This window comes from Portunus trituberculatus, chromosome 41 (genome assembly GCF_017591435.1).
Source record: "Portunus trituberculatus isolate SZX2019 chromosome 41, ASM1759143v1, whole genome shotgun sequence".
Classification (NCBI taxonomy): Eukaryota; Metazoa; Arthropoda; class Malacostraca; order Decapoda; family Portunidae; genus Portunus; species Portunus trituberculatus.
This window is the reverse complement of record NC_059295.1, coordinates 2337034-2357908: the sequence shown is the minus strand read 5'-3', so window position 1 is coordinate 2357908 and position 20875 is coordinate 2337034. Positions and strand designations below refer to the sequence as shown.

Genomic DNA, 20875 nt, shown 5'->3' with positions numbered 1-20875 from the left:
TTCCTTTTAAGCCACCCTTCTCCTCTAACTTCCATAGTAATCTTTCATGTGGCACTTTATCAAAAGCCTTTTTTAGATCTAAATAAATACAGTCAACCCATCCTCTCTCTCTGTACTTTATCAACTATTCTAGAGTAGAAACTCAATAAATTTGTCACACATGACCGACCTTTTCTAAAACCAAATTGGCTATTTGATAATATTTTGTTGTCTTCAAGAAACTCGATCCATTGCTTCTTTATTACTTTTTCACACATCTTGCATATTACACTAGTTAGTGATACCGGCCTGTAATTTAAAGGTTCTTCCTTCCTTCCGCTCTTATATATGGGAACCACCTCAGCTCTTTTCCACTCCACTGGCACTGTTCCATTTTCTATTGAGCATTTTATGATGTTGTATATTGGACTTGCTAGTTCTTCCCTACATTCTTTCAGTATTCTGCCTGAGACTTCATCCGGTCCCATTGCCTTTTCCTCATCCAATTCAGTCATCAACTTTTTTATTTCAAGCTTGGTTACTTTAATCTCTTTCATATAGACAGTCTCTCTATTACCCTGTGGTCTTTCAAATTTGGATTCCTTAGTAAAGACCTCATGAAATTTACTATTTAACAGTTCTGCCATACTTTTGGGTCTTCCACCATTCCGTTTTCTCCTTTTAACCTTTCTATTGTTTCTTTTTGTCTTATTTTTCCATTTATGAATCTGTAGAACAATTTTGGTTGTTCCTTACATTTTTCGACAATGTCCTTTTCATAGTTCTTTTCTTCTTCCTTTCTCACCTTAGCATATTCATTTCTTGCTGTTTTGAAGTTTTCCTTATTTTCTGGATTTCTGTTTCTTCTCCACCTTTTCCATGCTCCATCTCGTTTCTCCTTTGCCCTAGCACATCTTGCATTAAACCAATCTTTCTTTCCTTCTTCTTTAGGTCTATATTTCGGAACATATTCCCTGACCCCAGTTTTGTATATTTCCAAAAATAAGTTATATTTCTCTTGAACCGTTAATGAGTTTTCCATCTCCTCCCAGTTTACGTTTTAAAATAGTTCTTGAGATTCTCAATATCAGCCTTTCTGTAATTTAATCGGTCTCCTTTGTATGATTCATCTCTATCTTCCTTTCCTTCTTCTATATCCATCTCTAATATTACATGGTCACTCTTTCCCAATGGGCACTTGTATCTTATATCATCGTTAATTGGTATATCCCTTGTAAAACTAGGTCTAATCTTGCCGGCTCATCGTTTCCTCTGAATCTTGTGTTTTCCTTTACTCTTTGGACCATCAAATTATCTATCATTAGGTTCAGGAATCTATCTCCCAGGCATCTTCCCCCATACCACTTTCATAATTTTCCCAGTCTACCTCCTTACAGTTGAAATCTCCTATCAATATCACTTTTCTCCTTTCCTTAATGATTCTTGTAAGACTCCTTATTGTGTCATCTATCATGTCTCTATATTCTTGGTTAGTCCATGAGTTTGTTTTTGGTGGCACATATGTTCCAATGATTGTTAACTCCTTTTTGTTAATATGCATCTTAACATACAGTATTTCTGATTTTCCTTCCCAAACTCCACTTGATTTACCACTATCTCCTTCCTTAACATCATCATGACTCCTCCTCCTCCTTTACCCACTCTGTCTCTCCTCCATATATTATACCTTTTATCTATGTCTATTTTTATTGCCTCATTTAACTTTGTTTCCACCAGGCATACAATATCTGGTTCTTCTTTCTTTATGTAATCTCTTAATTCTAATTTACTAGATAAAATCCCATCTATGTTTGTATACATCATTTTTAATCTCTTGTTCTTATCATTTTTAGTTAAACTTGCTCCATTCTTTTCTCTTCTTTCTCTTTTATATACCATTTCCTTATCCTGTCTCCTATAATTCTCCAAAAATGCCTTCTTCTCCTCCTCTGACCTTTCATTATTTTTTCTCTTGCTTCTGCCACCAGTTCATTGTGTCTCTTCCTTTCCTCCTCGTTTCTATTTTTCTTTATATATATATATCTTTGCAACCTTCTGTTTCTCTGAGTTTCGTTTTTCTATATAGTACTTCTTCTGCTGCTGCTTGTGATTTTAGTAATATCTTAATTGGTCTCACTGTTCCTTCTTGATATGGTCCCATTCTATGGATTTCTTCTACTTCCTCTTCTAAGTTCTGTCTATCCTCGTCATTCAGATGTTTTAGTAGGTCTTTTACTGATTTCATTTCGTCTTTTTCCCTTCTTGGTCTATATTTAACATTTTTTTCTTTCAGTCCAAAAATAATTACACTTCTTTTTTTCCGCAATTTCTCTTACTAAATTTTCTTTTTTCTTGAGGACTCCTATCATTTTGCTTGTCATATTTTCATCTCTTTCTTTTAACTGTTCTTGAAATACTTCTTGAAATGATTCCTTGTCTTTCTTATCTTGGATTCTCCATGCTTGTACTTCTTTTTTAATCACGTCTTGTACTCTTTCTTCTTCTTTGTTAACTAGATCTTTTAGCTTTTCTTTTTCTTCTCGGCTTTACCAGTCCTTCTTCCATCAATTTCTTATAGTTCGCTATTTGGACTTTTAATTCTTCATTTTCGGTTCTTAGCCTAGTTTCGTTTTCTTCCACTCTTTTTATCCTTTCTTTCAATTTCTGGAGCTCTTTATCCTGTTCTTCATTCTCTTTCATTCCCATACTCTCCTTAATCAATTTATCTAATTTACGTTCGATAGTTAAGACTCTATCAAATAGTGAAGTTTCTGTATCAAAGCCTTCAAATTCTCCTCCTCCCTCACCAACATTGTCATCATCAGCTTTCATTCTTTCCCTTGTCTGTGTGTGTGTATTTACCTAATTGTATTTACCTAATTGTAACATACGGGAAAAGAGCTATGCTCGTGTTGTCCCGTCTCCATATCTATTAATGTCCAGCTTTTTCTTAAAATCATGAATATTCCTTGCGTTGACCACTTCCACGTCTAAACTATTCCATGCTTCCACCCTTCTATGAGGGAAGCTATATTTTTTCACATCTCTCCTATAAGTGGCCATTTTAGTTTTTCCCATGCCCTCTCGACATTCTTTCATTCCACATACACAGATCTTCCCTATCCATTTTTCCATGCCAATCATCACTCTGTATATTGCTATCAGGTCTCCCCTTTCTCTTCTGTTTTCCAGGGTCGGAAGTTGCATTCTTTTCAGTCTGTCTTCATAAGTCAAATCTCTTAAGTCAGGCACCATTTTGTTGCAGCCCTCTGTACTTTCTCTAGTTTCCTTATGTGTTTCTTTAAGTTCGAGCCCACTGTATTGTTGCATATTCAAGCCTCGGTCTTATCATTGCAGTAATTATTTTCTTCATCATTTCTTCATCTAAATATCTGACGCCACTCTTATGTTCCTCAATAAGTTCAATACTTCTCCAATTATTTTGTTTATATGTCTCTCTGGCGATAGGTCATTGGTAATTGTCACCCCAAGGTCTTTTCTTCATGACTGGTTTTATGTCTTCATTTCCTATCTTGTACATACTCCTGATTCTTCTTTCACTCTTGCCAAACTCTATTTTCTTGCATTTTGTCGTGTTGAACTCCATTTGCCATGTACAGCTCCATTTCCATATTCTGTCCAAGTCTTCCTGGAGTAGTTCGCAATCTTTGTCACATCTCACTTTTCTTAACAATTTTGCATCGTCTGCAAATAGGCTCACATAACTGGACACCCCATCCACCATGTCATTTATGTAGACCGCGAACATTACTGGTGCCAACACTGATCCCTGTGGAACTCCACTCTCCACCAAGCCCCATTCTGATGGTCTGTCCTTAATTATTGTTCTCATTTCTCTTCCTACCAAAAGTCTTCCATCCATTTTAGTAAACTGCCATGCACTCCTCCTACCATTTCAAGTTTCCAGATCAGTCTCCGGTGTGGTACCTTATCAAAGGCCTTTTTTAAATCCAGATATATTCCATCAGCCCAACCATCTCTTTCCTGTATTACATCTATCACCCTCGAATAGTAACATATCAGGTTTGTCGTGCATGAACGCCCTTTTCTAAAACCAAATTGACACTCACAAAGTATGTCATTTTTCTCCAAGAAGTCTGTCCATCTATTCTTCACCACCCTCTCACACATCTTAGCTACCACACTTGTAAGTGACACTGGTCTATAGTTCAATGGGTCTCTCTTGTTACCTGATTTATAGATTGGGACAATGTTAGCTCTTTTCCAGTCTTGGGGCACTACACCTTCCCTTAATGAGGCATCAATTACTTCACAAACTTTTTCTGCCAGTTGCTCCTGCATTCTCTTAAAATCCATCCTGATACCCCATCAGGTCCCACAGCTTTTCTCACTTCTAAACTCCCCATCATATTCTTGATCTCCTCCACAGTTACTTGAAACTCCTTCATAATCCCTTTCTGTTCCATTACCAGTGGTTTGTCAAAAGCAGTCTCCTTTGTGAATACCTTCCGAAAGCATCCATTCATAGCCTCTGCCATTTCCTGGGATCTTCACTGCATACTCCATTTACTTCTAAACTTTCAATACTTTCTCTATTTTTGATGTTGTTGTTCACATGTCTGTAAAAAGCCTTGGTTGGTCTTTACATTTATCAATTATATCCTTTTCTTGTTTCTTTCTTTCTTCTCTTCTAATCAACACATATTCATTTCTTGCTCTTTTGTAACTTTCCCACTGCTTAATCCGTCTTTTCCTTCTCCACCTCTTCCATGCATCCTCTTTTCTTGTTCTAGCCTTTTCACATCTATCGTTAAACCAGTCCTGCTTTCCAACTTCTCTATGTTGTCTTATTGGTACAAATTTTTCTCACCTTCTTTGTATATTTTATAAATTCCTTCCACTTTTCATTTGCTCCTTAGCACTCTTGAATTTCATCCAATTTGTCTCTTGAAAGAATTTCTTTAGGTTTCCAAAATCTGTCTTGGCATAATTCCATCTTCCCACTTTATATTCTTCATTTCTTCTAGATTTCTCTTCATCTATCACCTTGAACTCCAAAACTGCATGATCACTCTTTGCTAAAGGGCACTCCACCCTCATCTCCTCAATGACCATTGGCTCTGTACTAAAGACCAAGTCCAGTCTTGACGATGCTCCCTCTCCTCCAAACCTAGTATCTTCTTTGACCCACTGAGTTAACACATTTTCCATTGCCAGTGTCAATAGTGTATTTCCCATGTTGTCTCTGATCCTTCCATTGACCAGTCCTCCCAACACACCTCTTTACAATTAAAATCTCCCATCATTATAGTTCGTTCACAGCCACCCAACATTTCTTCCAGACATGTTCCTGTATCACTTATCATTTCTTCATATTCCTGTACTGACCATGCATTTGTCTTAGGTGGTACGTACACCACTATGTAGTGCCTCTTTTTCCTTCATTAGTTTCTGCTCTGATCTTTAGCACTTCTGCCTTTCCCATACCTTCTTTCACTTGATCCACCTTTATATCTTTTTAACCAGCAACATCACTCCTCCTCCCATCTTACCTACTCTATTTCTTTTCCAAACATTATATTTCCTTCTCCAACCATCATCAGGTCTTCTCCTCTCTCAGTTTTGTTTCAGTAAGACCCACAATATCTGGGTTCTTGTCCCTCAAGTAATCGTTGAGTTCTAAAATCCCGATATCACTCCATTTATGTTGGAATACATTACATTCCGCTCATACGTAAGTTTCTTTAGTCCTTTCTTACTGTACTTTTCTGGGTTATGAACCACTTCCTCAGTCTCATATCCAAGATTCTCCAGAAAACTCTTTCTTCTCCTCTTCTGTCCTCTCTTCATTTTTTTCAAAGCCTCCTTTCTCAACTCATTTAACATTTCTCTTTCCTTTTCACCGAGATCTCTTCTCAACCAAATCTTCCTTGTTGTTTCCTGCTGGGCTAGCCTCCATGACTTCTCCACCAATTCATCTACATCCTTTTGTGACTTAAGTTTGATTCTTATTGGCCTCATACCTTCTCTTGTGAACTTTCCAATTCTATGGAAGTCCTCTATTTCTTGTACTAGGTCTTTTCCTCCTCCTGCACCACATTAATGATATTATTTATCACCTTTTTATGTTTTTCTCTCTCCATTTTACTCGGTGTCTTATCCTCCTCCACACCAAATATCACCACACATCTCTTTTTGTCTACAGTTTCCCTCACCAATGTCTCATTTGATTTAATAACCTTCACCACTTTCTCAGCAATCTTCTCTTCTATGATCTGTTGATCTATAATTTCAGCAAGGCCCAAAGTTTTCTCCCAGACTCTTTGATTTCCTTTTCCAGACTTGCAACTTTGTAATTTACCTCCTTTCTTTCCACTTCCTGACTTTTTTCCATTCAGCCTGCTTCTCCATCACTTTTCCTAGAGATTCTCCACATTTTTCGCAATTCACTTTAATTAGCTTAACTTCCTCTTTCAGTGCTTCATTTTCCTTCTTCATATCGGCACACTCTTTCAATACATTGTCATAACTCGTTTCCAGGCCCCCATACTTTTCAAACAGTTTTTCAATTTAACTTCCAACTCCAGAATTTTCTTCACATAAGCGCTCTTCTCCATTATTCCTTGAAATCCTGTGAAGTCTGATTCATCTTTCGAGTTCACGGCCGCCATGTTGCGCAGATGTAAACAAACCAGCTGATGGCTCAAACGCAGGCTACAGTTTATATTTACCTTCCCTGGACATTATTTTGCTAATCAACAGTTAACATGACTATATGGAGACGTACAAACATTACACTCCTTTCCCACCTTGTGTGTGTGTTGTGTGTGTGTGTGTGTGTGTGTGTGTGTGTGTGTGTGTGTGTATTTACCTAATTGTATTTACCTAATTGTAACATACGGAAAAGAGCTATGCTCGTGTTGTCCCGTCTCCATATCTATTAATGTCCAGCTTTTTCTTAAAATCATGAATATTCCTTGCGTTGACCACTTCCACGTCTAAACTATTCCATGCTTCCACCCTTCTATGAGGGAAGCTATATTTTTTCACATCTCTCCTATAAGTGGCCATTTTAGTTTTTCCCATGCCCTCTCGACATTCTTCCATTCCACATACACAGATCTTCCCTATCCATTTTTCCATGCCAATCATCACTCTGTATATTGCTATCAGGTCTCCCTTTCTCTTCTGTTTTCCAGGGTTGGAAGTTGCATTCTTTTCAGTCTGTCTTCATAAGTCAAATCTCTTAAGTCAGGCACCATTTTCGTTGCAGCCCTCTGTACTTTCTCTAGTTTCCTTATGTGTTTCTTTAAGTTCGAGCCCACTGTATTGTTGCATATTCAAGCCTCGGTCTTATCATTGCAGTAATTATTTTCTTCATCATTTCTTCATCTAGATATCGAACGCCACTCTTATGTTCCTCAATAAGTTCAATACTTCTCCAATTATTTTGTTTATATGTCTCTCTGGCGATAGGTCATTGGTAATTGTCACCCCAAGGTCTTTTTCTTCATGACTGGTTTTATGTCTTCATTTCCTATCTTGTACATACTCCTGATTCTTCTTTCACTCTTGCCAAACTCTATTTTCTTGCATTTTGTCGTGTTGAACTCCATTTGCCATGTACAGCTCCATTTCCATATTCTGTCCAAGTCTTCCTGGAGTAGTTCGCAATCTTTGTCACATCTCACTTTTCTTAACAATTTTGCATCGTCTGCAAATAGGCTCACATAACTGGACACCCCATCCACCATGTCATTTATGTAGACTGCGAACATTACTGGTGCCAACACTGATCCCTGTGGAACTCCACTCTCCACCAATCCCCATTCTGATGGTCTGTCCTTAATTATTGTTCTCATTTCTCTTCCTACCAAAAGTCTTCCATCCATTTTAGTAAACTGCCATGCACTCCTCCTACCATTTCAAGTTTCCAGATCAGTCTCTGGTGTGGTACCTTATCAAAGGCCTTTTTTAAATCCAGATATATTCCATCAGCCCAACCATCTCTTTCCTGTATTACATCTATCACCCTCGAATAGTAACATATCAGGTTTGTCGTGCATGAACGCCCTTTCCTAAAACCAAATTGACACTCACAAAGTATGTCATTTTTCTCCAAGAAGTCTGTCCATCTATTCTTCACCACCCTCTCACACATCTTAGCTACCACACTTGTAAGTGACACTGGTCTATAGTTCAATGGGTCTCTCTTGTTACCTGATTTATAGATTGGGACAATGTTAGCTCTTTTCCAGTCTTGGGGCACTACACCTTCCCTTAATGAGGCATCAATTACTTCACAAACTTTTTCTGCCAATTGCTCCCTGCATTCTCTTAAAATCCATCCTGATACCCCATCAGGTCCCACAGCTTTTCTCACTTCTAAACTCCCCATCATGTTCTTGATCTCCTCCACAGTTACTTGAAACTCCTTCATAATCCCTTTCTGTTCCATTACCAGTGGTTTGTCAAAAGCAGTCTCCTTTGTGAATACCTTCCGAAAGCATCCATTCATAGCCTCTGCCATTTCCCTGGGATCTTCACTGTATACTCCATTTACTTCTAAACTTTCAATACTTTCTCTATTTTTGATGTTGTTGTTCACATGTCTGTAAAAAGCCTTGGTTGGTCTTTACATTTATCAATTATATCCTTTTCTTGTTTCTTTCTTTCTTCTCTTCTAATCAACACATATTCATTTCTTGCTCTTTTGTAACTTTCCCACTGCTTAATCCGTCTTTTCCTTCTCCACCTCTTCCATGCATCCTCTTTTCTTGTTCTAGCCTTTTCACATCTATCGTTAAACCAGTCCTGCTTTCCAACTTCTCTATGTTGTCTTATTGGTACAAATTTTTCTCACCTTCTTTGTATATTTTTATAAATTCCTTCCACTTTTCATTTGCTCCTTAGCACTCTTGAATTTCATCCAATTTGTCTCTTGAAAGAATTTCTTTAGGTTTCCAAAATCTGTCTTGGCATAATTCCATCTTCCCACTTTATATTCTTCATTTCTTCTAGATTTCTCTTCGTCTATCACCTTGAACTCCAAAACTGCATGATCACTCTTTGCTAAAGGGCACTCCACCCTCATCTCCTCAATGACCATTGGCTCTGTACTAAAGACCAAGTCCAGTCTTGACGATGCTCCCTCTCCTCCAAACCTAGTATCTTCTTTGACCCACTGAGTTAACACATTTTCCATTGCCAGTGTCAATAGTGTATTTCCCCATGTTGTCTCTGATCCTTCCATTGACCAGTCCTCCCAACACACCTCTTTACAATTAAAATCTCCCATCATTATAGTTCGTTCACAGCCACCCAACATTTCTTCCAGACATGTTCCTGTATCACTTATCATTTCTTCATATTCCTGTACTGACCATGCATTTGTCTTAGGTGGTACGTACACCACTATGTAGTGCCTCTTTTTCCTTCATTAGTTTCTGCTCTGATCTTTAGCACTTCTGCCTTTCCCATACCTTTTTCACTTGATCCACCTTTATATCTTTTTAACCAGCAACATCACTCCTCCTCCCATCTTACCTACTCTATTTCTTTTCCAAACGTTATATTTCCTTCTCCAACCTTCATCAGGTCTTCTCCTCTCTCAGTTTTGTTTCAGTAAGACCCACAATATCTGGGTTCTTGTCCCTCAAGTAATCGTTGAGTTCTAAAATCCCGATATCACTCCATTTATGTTGGAATACATTACATTTCGCTCATATGTAAGTTTCTTTAGTCCTTTCTTGCTGTACTTTTCTGGGTTATGAACCACTTCCTCAGTCTCATATCCAAGATTCTCCAGAAAAACTCTTTCTTCTCTCTTCTGTCCTCTCTTCATTTTTTTCAAAGCCTCCTTTCTCAACTCATTTAACATTTCTCTTTCCTTTTCACCGAGATCTCTTCTCAACCAAATCTTCCTTGTTGTTTCCTGCTGGGCTAGCCTCCATGACTTCTCCACCAATTCATCTACATCCTTTTGTGACTTAAGTTTGATTCTTATTGGCCTCATACCTTCTCTTGTGAACTTTCCAATTCTATGGAAGTCCTCTATTTCTTGTACTAGGTCTTTTCCCTCCTCTTGCACCACATTAATGATATTATTTATCACCTTTTTTATGTTTTTCTCTCTCTCCATTTTACTCGGTGTCTTATCCTCCTCCACACCAAATATCACCACACATCTCTTTTTGTCTACAGTTTCCCTCACCAATGTCTCATTTGACTTAATAACCTTCACCACTTTCTCAGCTATCTTCTCTTCTATGATCTGTTGATCTATAATTTCAGCAAGGCCCAAAGTTTTCTCCCTGACTCTTTGATTTCCTTTTCCAGACTTGCAACTTTGTAATTTACCTCCTTTCTTTCCACTTCCTGACTTTTTTCCATTCAGCCTGCTTCTCCATCACTTTTCCTAGAGATTCTCCACATTTTTCGCAATTCACTTTAATTAGCTTAACTTCCTCTTTCAGTGCTGCATTTTCCTTCTTCATATCGGCACAGTCTCTTTTACATTGTCATAACTCGTTTCCAGGCCCTCATACTTTTCAAACAGTTTTCAATTTTACCTTCTAACTCCAGAATTTTCTTCACATAAGTGCTCTTCTCCATTATTCCTTGAAACCCTGTGAAGTCTGATTCCTCTTTCGAGTTCACGGCCGCCATGTTGCGCAGACGTAAACAAACCAGCTGATGGCTCAAACGCAGGCTACAGTTTATATTTACCTTCACTGGACATTATTTTGCTAATCAACAGTTAACATGACTATATGGAGACGGGACAAACATTACCAGCTCCTTTCCCACCTTGGTTACTCTTAGGTAACTGTAGAATTATAGATGATTGCTCTGGAGCTCAGCGACCACCTCCGCCATCGACGATGTCCCGTGTGTGTGTGTGTGTGTGTGTATATATATATATATATATATATATATATATATATATATATATATATATATATATATATATATATATATATATATATATATATATATATATATATATATATATATATATATATATATATATATATATATATATAGTGTAGCCAGGGAGTAAATTTTGTCTTATAGACGATGTTAAGGGCATGAGTAACTTCAGCATTATTAAGTTTTTGCTGTGTCTTTCTGTTTGTCTAATTAATTGTTTCTCTTGAACTGAAAGAGCCCCGATGAGCTGTCCAAAAGTAGAATTTGTAGCGACGTTTCGTTCCTCCTCAGGGAACATCTTCAGGTACAATGTGGGAAGTATGGCATGAATGGATCAGATAGAAGGTCGATGATGGTGGTATTTTGTTCTAGGTGTTTCCTTGGAGTGGGTGTTTTTTTTTTTGTTACATTTTGTAGGTGGCAGGTAAGTCTTCTCAACAAGGTTGTCCATGTCATTCCAATATAAATTTAAGGTCCACAGTCCTCAATTTTCCTGGTGTGGTTTAACATGGCATGCTCTTCTTGTAGGGGAGGTTTCTTTGTAGTTGTTTTGTTCTTTATCAGCAGCTGTGATGCTTTCTTGGTGTTGTAGCATATAATGAGTGAAACGGTGTGTTCTTCGTTTGTAGGCTTGACATGGAGTTGTATAATGTCTTTGATGATGCATTCATCTGTCCTGTATTCTGTGGACATGATGTTTTTGTAGTAGAGTAGTACCTTGTCCTTCTTCACTCAGTCTTCTTTCTTGTATTATATATTTATATCGTTCTTGATGGTGTTGTTGGCTTCTGTTTTTCTGTATCCATTATTAATAAGTACTTGTGTGATATGTTCTAATTTATAAGTAGTATACGAGACTTACCATAGGTCAGTTGATGTATGCTTGTAATTTTACGAATATCACCTCTGCTGCGGGGGGAGTGTTTACATGAGATACTGTCACACCGAGCTGCTCGCCAGACTTTAAAGAGATGATCACCCACATGAATTGCATTGTGACTCAATAATCATAGTAACCTTACATCCCCAAGGGAGGGAGAGGAGGGCATGTGAACGCTCCCCCCGCAGCAGAGGTGATATTCATAAAATTACAAGCATACATCAACTGACTTACAGTAAGTCTCATATACTTATAAATTTTACTTCATCAAATCACCTCTGCTGTCGGGTAAAGCGAACACATGAGGTTTTAAAGCCATGTGGGTGTCGAAATAAGTATATTTCCCAGAATCAGGCCTTGTAAAATAAAAACCATGGCCAGATTATGTTACACAAAATTTATTATGCATATATAACAATGCCTGCATGACCCCATATACAACAAAATATTCCAAACCCAGAGATCAAAACATGTTGTACATCAAAAACAAAACCATCCAGCCTGGATCCTCAATTATACAGATAAGTACATTAGCATTCACGTACAAATTACTGGTCAATATGCAAAACCGCATCTTGAAATGTATCTGAGTAATTAACAATTTCCTTGTTATAATATCTAGCGAATGTGGACTCATGATTCCAACCAGCTCTTGCCAAATTTGGCACTGACAGGCACTGCCAAGGCCTTAGCTCTCGAAGCCGCTGCTGGTCTCACACTACCTGCCGTGAAAAGTTTGTTGTCAATACCTGCCATGTCCAACATAGTTCTTAGCCATCTTGCGATGGTGTCCTTAGTAACATGATAGTGAGGCTTTGTAAAACTAATGAATAACTTATCAGAATTGAGATGGTACATTCTGAGCTGCGCTGTTTCATTAAGCCTTTCACTACGGTGACGCCTATGTGGGAGTCATGAAGCCCCAGTAGCAAATACGGTGACGCCTATGTAGACGTCATATTTCTTTTCTGAGGTTTCTTCAGTTCAGTTGTCCCGTATAGTGTGTTGGATACCAACTACACATGCCGTATGCTGTCCTTGAAATCCTAGTGCTCCTCCCACCATCCTTGTCTCCACCAATCACAAAAGATAAGCTACATGCGTCCCGCCTTGTGTCTAAAATTACCCAGTGGCATAGACTGTTCCCATCTCTCTCTTTCTCTCTCTCTCTCTCTCTCTCTCTCTCTCTCTCTCTCTCCTTCTCTCCCTCTCCTTCCCTCCCTCCCCTCTTCCTCTCGAAGATAAGCTACATGCGTCCCGCTTGTGTCTAAAATATTAGCAAATGTCACTATCTCTCTCTCTCTCTCTCTCTCTCTCTCCCTTCGTCTCCCTCTCCCTTCCCTCCCTTCCCCTCTTCCTCTCGAAAGATAAGCTACATGCGTCCCGCTTGTGTCTAATATTAGCAAATGTCACTCTCTCTCTCTCTCTTTCTCCAAAGAGAGAAGTGTCCACTTTCCTCTTCGAAGGCGACATAGTGACTAAAAGATAGCAGCATAATACACAAAGACGACAAGTATGACAAGAGGGGCCGCCGTGGTACAGTGGAACCATGCGCGCGTGCTTTGGGGTCCGCGAGGTCTCCAAGCGCACGGGTTCGAATCCTGTCCACGGTCCGAGTGTATGTTGGGCTTCCTTACTCGGGGCAACGGTTTCCTAGCGGGTGGGCTTTGAGATAGGAGGTACCCCAAAAAAGTATCCCCTTTAGCCCATAAATTCCCGTGAAAAGCCCACATGGTATATAAAAAAAGAAAAAGAAAAAAAAAAAAAAGCTTGCACAAGTTTCCCACGCTCGGCACTACCACCCGTATATCATACAGGCGGGCTTTTTTAACATCCGGCGCAAAGGGGTTAATGTAGTGCCGCAGAGTCTTACATACACAGAGGCTTGCATCTTTTGTATAGGCTGTAAATGTCACACTTTGTATGTTAAAAGAAGGCCTACACTGTTTGATATTGTCCCCTAATTGGACAGTGATAGATGAGTCGGACATTTCCATACCATTTAGCAAGAGTAAGTGAAGTGTTTGGGTTCTTGAAGCCTGAGTTAGTGCCATTAACATCACCAGTTTTAGAGCAATCTCCTTTAATGTGAGATTTGTCAAAGGATACATAGACCTTAATTGCATAATTACTGGTTGGACATCCCACGTCCTGTTATATCTTGGTTTTGGTGGGCGTAAATTGAATACCCCTCTCAAAAATCTATTTACTAAAGGATGTCTGTCTGCTGGAAACCCATCTACTATAATGCCCAAAGATGATAATGCACCTCTTGCTGTATTTACTGAGTTGTACCCCACACCTGTGAGAAATGATGCTGTCAGAAAATTCATGATGTCTGTCACAGTGGGAGTAAGGGGATTGATGTCCCCTCCACGACAAAACTGTGTCCACCTCTTGATGTGTGTAAGATACTGTTTCTGTGTGCCTGATTTCCATGATGCCATGATGATACTTGCACCTTCTGCCTGTATGCCCTGTTGTCGGAGGGATTCTCTGATAGAAGGCATGCCATTAATTGCGTGTGACTCATTATGGGATGGCACTCGGCTGATGACAGATGTGTCAGAATGTACTTCGAATTCCTTATGAGCCTGGGGTGATCGACAAGCATGCTTAGAAGCATGCCCATCCAAGGCTGTGATATCCAAAAAGGAACCACAATCCACCCCTTGACTCTCTCTGCCTGAATTTCCTGGAGGCACCTAGAAATTAATAAAAAAGGTGGAAACATATAAGGAAGTGTAAACCTATCCCAATTAAGTGAAAACACATAAAAAAAAGGCAGTCTCCGGGTCCGGCTTCCAAGAGCAAAATGGGTTGACCTGGTTGTTAAGGCAGGATGCAAAAAAGGTCGATGGAAGGGTTCCCAAAACAATTACATAGCAACCTAAATGTAGGCACATCCAATTTCCACTCATGCCAGCTATTAAATTTTTGGGAAGCTGCATCCGCAACGAGATTGTCTTCCCCTGGGATGTGAGAGCAGGTCACCCACGCGTTATGTTTAATACACCATTCCCAAATCAGGACAGCGATGTCATTGCAAACTTGAGATTTTGTGCCTCTCATTTCATTGACATAAGTGACCGCCATGGTTTTATCGCAAAAAAATTTAATATGCTTATTCACCAGCTCTCGTGCAAACGTCTGTAAGGTAAATAGAATCGCTTTAAGTTCTAAGGCGTTAATATGTAAAGCAGTCTCCTCCAATGACCACCTACCACATGTAGTTTGTTGGTGCAAACTACCGCCCCACCCTACTGTTGAGGCATCTGTGAATAATTCAATGTCAAGCCCTGGTCTAAAAATGGCCCTATCCTGCACTGCTGCATCGCTGCACCACCAAGCTAACTCAGATTTCATATCTTGTGAAATAATCATCATAGCATCAAAGTTCCCTTGGGCTGTAAGTAATGCATTAATTTTTGCTACCTCAAGATGTCTATAATGCAGATTCCCTAACGGAATTACTGAAGTGGCTGCCACCAGAAGGCCAATGACCTGAGCCACTTGTCTGATTTGTTCCACATCCTTACACATGAGTGCTCCACAAGCTTGCACTAGCTTCACCACTCTGTGTTCTGGAAGTGAAATTTTCATGGTAACCGTGTCAATAATGTTCCCCAGATACTCAATCATTTGAGTTGGGACCAAAACTGATTTTTCCACATTAATACAGAACCCCAGTTGCTGCAAAAGAGCTCACGTGTCCTGCACACATGCCATACAACCTTCCCAAGAACTATTACAAATAAGGGAGTCATCAATGAAGCTAGTAATAGTGTAACCCTTATTTCTCAAAGTGGAATAAACTGGCTTCATGAGCTTGGTGAAAATTCTGGGGCCTTCTGAAATCCCATTAGGAAGACATGTAAATCTATAAACTGTCCCCTGCCAAGTGAAACAAAGGAACTTCTGTTGTTCTTCAGCAATCTTAAAGGAGTAATATGCATGTCCTAAATTCACAGAAGCTAAATAGTCTCCTGCATTAATAAGCCTAATTGCCTGCTTGAAATCCTCCATTTTAAAATGTTGATATGGGATGTGTAAATTTAGTTCCTCCAAGTTCAGAACCTTGAACTTTGGGATTGGTGTGCGGCGAATGATGTCTGGCTTACCTGTTCTCATGTACCAGGTAAAGTGAATCTCATGGCAGACGCTGTATCTCGGACATATAATGACAGGCATGAGTGGAAGTTGAATGAAGGAATTTTTAGGGACCTTTGTGTGAAATCTTTGGAGTTCCAAGCATTGATCTCTTTGATTCCAGATTGAACAAACAAGTGCCTCGTTTCTCCTCCTGGAAACCTGACCCAGACGCAGTATATTTTGATGCTTTTTCCATACAATGGTCACAGTTTGACCTAATTTACATTTTTCCACTCTTTGCTCTGATTGCCAGATGCCTACAGAAAATTTGAGCAGAGTCAGCAAGGGGGATGAATGGTGCTGCCACTGTGGCCGTCCCAGCCATGGATGGGGACTCTCCTCACTTTGCTCATAAAGGAACCACGGCTAATTCCAAGACTGGCACACATATTGCGTCACCCATTGACGGAGGAGGAACACTCAATCCTGCAACACACCTGCCTGATGGCTTGTCTCTTGTCTGGCAACATCTGCGAGACAGAGCCATTTCTACGACAGGTGCAGACATCATCATGGCCTCCTGGAGACATGGAACTGCGAAGCAGTATCAGCCACATGTCAACAGGTGGCTACAGTTTTGCAATAGCTGGGACATCAATCCCCTTATTTCCATTGTAACTGATGTTGTGAATTTCTTGTCTGTCATTTTCCACAGAGGTATGGATTATACCTCTGTCAATACTGCAAGAGGCACTCTCTCCTCACTGGGTATTATTGTGGATGGCTGCAGAACGGGAAACCATCCTCTTGTCAACAGGTTCTTTTAACTTGAGGCCGTCGTCACCAAAGTATGAAGAAACTTGGAACGTCCAGCAGGTGCTCCAGTGTCTGCGTGCCATGGAACCTTTGTGCTCCCTCTCCCTAAAGGACCTAACGCTAAAGCTTGTGATGTTAATGGCACTCACGCAAGCTGCCAGAGTAAACCCTACACTGCTTATTGCTGAGGGATATTCATATCAGACAGGATTCTGTTTGTGTTTGGTTAGGGGAAAACATTAAACAATGTTGACCAAAGTTCAATTTGCAGTTTGTGACCTTTCAAGCATACTCTACAAACAAAAGATTGTGTGTGTGTGAAACTTTGAAACTGTACATTGCTAGAACAGAAGAGTTTCGAAGTGTTGAGAATCGGGAGAATGGGAAATTACTCCTTAGCTTTATTAAGCCACACAAACATGTGACGAAAGACACTATTGCAAGATGGATTAGGACAGTGCTTAATATGTCGGACGTGGACACTGACAAGTATTCGGCTGGTAGTGTTCGGCCTGCAGCAGTATCAAAAGCCAAGGCCATGGCTGTACCGATTAAGCACATCATGGCAATGGCTGGGTGGTCCAGGGAAGCTGCCTTTGCCAAGTATTACAACAAGGAGATCATTCCGGTCCATGACACTTCCCAAGATGCTGTTCTGCACTAGTCTGTAAGTCCTGTTTGGGCTGGAAGTGTTATATTTATTGTAAACTGTTACATGGCTATGTAATTTTGTTACTATATTGGGGTTTGATTCCTGGTTGTCTTATTTCTCCACTCTCCCATCTGCACTTAATTCCCATTTGTTGTAGTATGACACCCACATGGCTTCAAAACCTCATGGGCAAAGCAACTTCTAGCAAGCAGAGGTGTGATTTGCTGACGTAAAATTAATGAAGTACATGAAACTTACCGCAGGTCAGTTGAAATGTGCTTTGAATTTTATGAAGCAAATCACCTCTGCTAGAAGGGAACTTTCACATGCCCACCTCTCTCACCCTACACAATGCAGTGCCTCGTGGTTTAAGTAATTCCAGCAGAATGAAATGTCTCTTTACTACTCATGTGGATGGTCATTCTCTTTAAAGTCTGGTGGTGCCAAGCAGCAAAGCGTATCTCATGTGAAAGCTCCCTTCTAGCACAAGTGATTTGCTTCATAAAATTTGAAGCACATTTCAACTGACCTGTGGTAAGTCTCATGTACAGGCAACCCCCGCTTAACGAAAGGGTTAAATTCCTAAAAAACCCTTCGTTAAGCGAACCAATTATAACAAGTTTAACCCCTGACTTGAGCTTCCATTGAGAGTAAACAAAGCGAGCGTGCATCATAGTACAGTAAAAGGTTTAATGAAAGTAAAAATTATGAAGTTAAACATTTAAGCAGTTTAATTTAAGACTAAGTCATTATAATGTACACTAATGTATGTATGTAAGTAACTTTATAATGCTGATGATCTTAAATTTATGAAAGGAGGGAGAGTGGAGCAGGAAATATGAGAGCCGGCAATCTGTAGAATGTAAACAAAGGGCGCATCATTGTACCACATACAAAACTTATGTGAATTACTAATGAAATACCGTGGTATTTCATTAGTAATTCACTATCGCTCACTGCCACGGAGTCCAGGTTATCCTCATGGCATGAGCTTATATGAATACTAAGATATGATATCCATTATAGCAGGCAACAGAGGAGTGGAAACATAAATTTCGTGGTGAAAGACAACACGCCAAGCTATAAAGGTCACAAGAAGAAGCGACTGAGTGGCCGTGAGTCTCTGCATCGTCTGTGACCAATCTCATCTCTGCTTTATTTTCTGGTATTCCATGTAAGATTTCACTTTATGCATTACAAAACAATCCTTTCTTGGGGGCAAGGTATATAAAAAGCCAATAGAAATACATAATTTTTTTTTTAACCCATGTGGTATGTTGGGGACCAGCCCAGAATGCATCCCCCCTATTTCCATTATTTCCTATGGGAAAATTACGTCTGCTTAATGAATTTCTGCTCTACAAACAGCATTGACACCCCTATCCTGTTCGTTAAGCGGGATATTGCTGTATATTAGTGGTAAAAAAGAAAAGCTCATGAACACCAGCTGTTGATATCATAACAATGGATTTTATATTCCCAACTAAATAACTCCCTCATCAACAACTGAAGGTACTTGGGAACATCAATAAATGATTATACTAACCTTGCAATACCTGTATAGTGAAGATATAATAAAAAAAAATTAGTTTTTAAAGTAAAAACTTTTTTTGTGAATATACTTACCCATATGTAATTACATATGCCTATATGCCACTATTTCCCACACTCAGCACAGAAAATCAACCAGCAATTCTATACACACTGCTGGTCAGAGCGGAAGGCGCGGTACCTGTGACATCCTGTGAAGAAGATTAATGACACAGAAAATATGTTTCAATGAAGATATTCACCTAAACTAGTAATTGATAGGGTGCCCTTGTGCCTTCTTGACCTTACACGTCTCTTGGGAAGTGAATCATCCAGGTGGTGGAAATACTGAGCGTCAATATTGTCCCATATGTCCTGAATAGCGGCTTGGAGGCGTGGGAGGGAGAAGGTATCTCTCTCCTTTAGCTTCAGTTTTATGTACCCCCAGAAATTCTTTATAGGGTTCAGGTCTGGTGAACTTGCGGGCCAAGGTTTTAAAAGGCTGACATTGCAGAAATCAAAACCAGTCAACAATTGACTTTGCCGTATGGCATGGTGCACCATCTTACATGAAGGTATCAGCATTGCACTTTTCCACACACTCATCTAACTCATCTAGAATTAGCTCAAAGTAGTTATTTTGGTTCATATGAACATTCTTGGGCAAAAACACTAATTTTTCAAGACCATAGTAAGAAAAACAACCCCACACCATCAAAGAATTTGGTTTTAATGTGTGTGTTGTGTAACGTGGATCGTGACGGTTACTACCGGGTCTGTGGTACACATGGTTTCTCTGGTTGTCTGTGATCTGAAAGCTTGCCTCATCTGACCAAAGTACCCTACGCCACTTACCTAAGTCCCAATCTTTGTGCTGAGACACAAATTGCAAGCCTCCTGTTAAGGTAATCATGACTGAAACAAGGTTTTGAAACTGCGCAGCAACTCCATTATCCCATGTCACCTTTCACATATATCCACACACTCCTTTCACTCACCCCACCCAGCACAGAGTGTTCCTGGCCTTAAGTTCCTTGCTGTGTATATGAGGGTTGGCCTCAAGCTGTCTTCGAATAATGTTCAGAGTTCTCTGGCTCACACCGCGCTTACGCTCTTCAGGCTTGTAAGGTGGTGGCGAAGTGTCTCTTCCTCACGCCACAAAAAATTTTGGTCCAACGTTGAACAGTTCTGAGAGCTTTGCCAGTGTTCGTGGCAATTTCTTGATTTGACTTATTCTCCCTCACTAAGGCACAAATGACTGAGATTTGGGCACAATGGTAAGCCCATGTATCCACAAAAAAGGGCCGTGAGGGAGGGGGTGAAAGAAAATTCAAATGCAAGCACACGAACCACAGGCGAACATTGACTAAGGAAACATATCATCTACTTTGACTACTAGAGCTGCAGAGTTGTCAGATAGCAACATATAGCGAATCCTGTCGTATGTTTAGGTGTTAAGAAGGGATGAATGAAATTTGATCAGAATGGAAGTCGTGGTCCCTTTTGCGCCTTCCGCTCTGACCAGCAGTGTATATAGAGATCGTGCCTATAGAAGTACAATGTCACCTCCGTGCGCATGTGAGCCGGGAAACACCAGCCCAGCTGGCCAACCCTACCTCAGATCCTTTCTGCCAAAATTGACAGAAACACAGAGAGGAGGGAAGAAGGGAACCTCTTACTATGTAATTACATATGGGTAAGTATGCAGTCAAACCTTGCCGAACACAAATCTCGCATATACACGAATCGGTAAAATATATCATATTTTGCCGAGCACAACTTTGACTCGCGATTGCACGATTTGATCCCCATTTGAATGTTACTGTCTTATATATGCATATATGTTCACAAAACAACATTTCTATTAGCTTTTTATAAGCCTTGCCCCCAAGAAAGGATTGTTTTGTAATGCATAAAGTGAAATCTTAATGGAATACCAAAAAATAAAGCAGAGATGAGATGAACCACAGGCGGCGGAGACTCGCCACTCGGCTTCTTCTTCTTCTTGTGAC

The 20875-nt window shown here is 39.8% G+C and overlaps 1 protein-coding gene across 10 annotated transcripts in view; it reads right to left on the bottom strand.

The window, feature by feature from the left end:
• LOC123517175 (ubiquitin thioesterase otubain-like) overlaps positions 1-20875 on the bottom strand; it is a 392577-nt gene that overhangs the window by 41847 nt on the left and 329855 nt on the right. The window contains exon 9 of one of the 10 annotated variants that reach the window (XM_045277171.1): positions 12216-12495. The exons of the other annotated variants lie outside the window; for them this stretch is intronic. Within the exon in view, the coding sequence (XP_045133106.1) occupies positions 12487-12495 (9 nt within the window). The 3' untranslated portion in view covers positions 12216-12486. Of the gene's footprint in view, positions 1-12215; positions 12496-20875 lie in introns of those variants that run through there. 10 annotated transcript variants of the gene reach the window in all.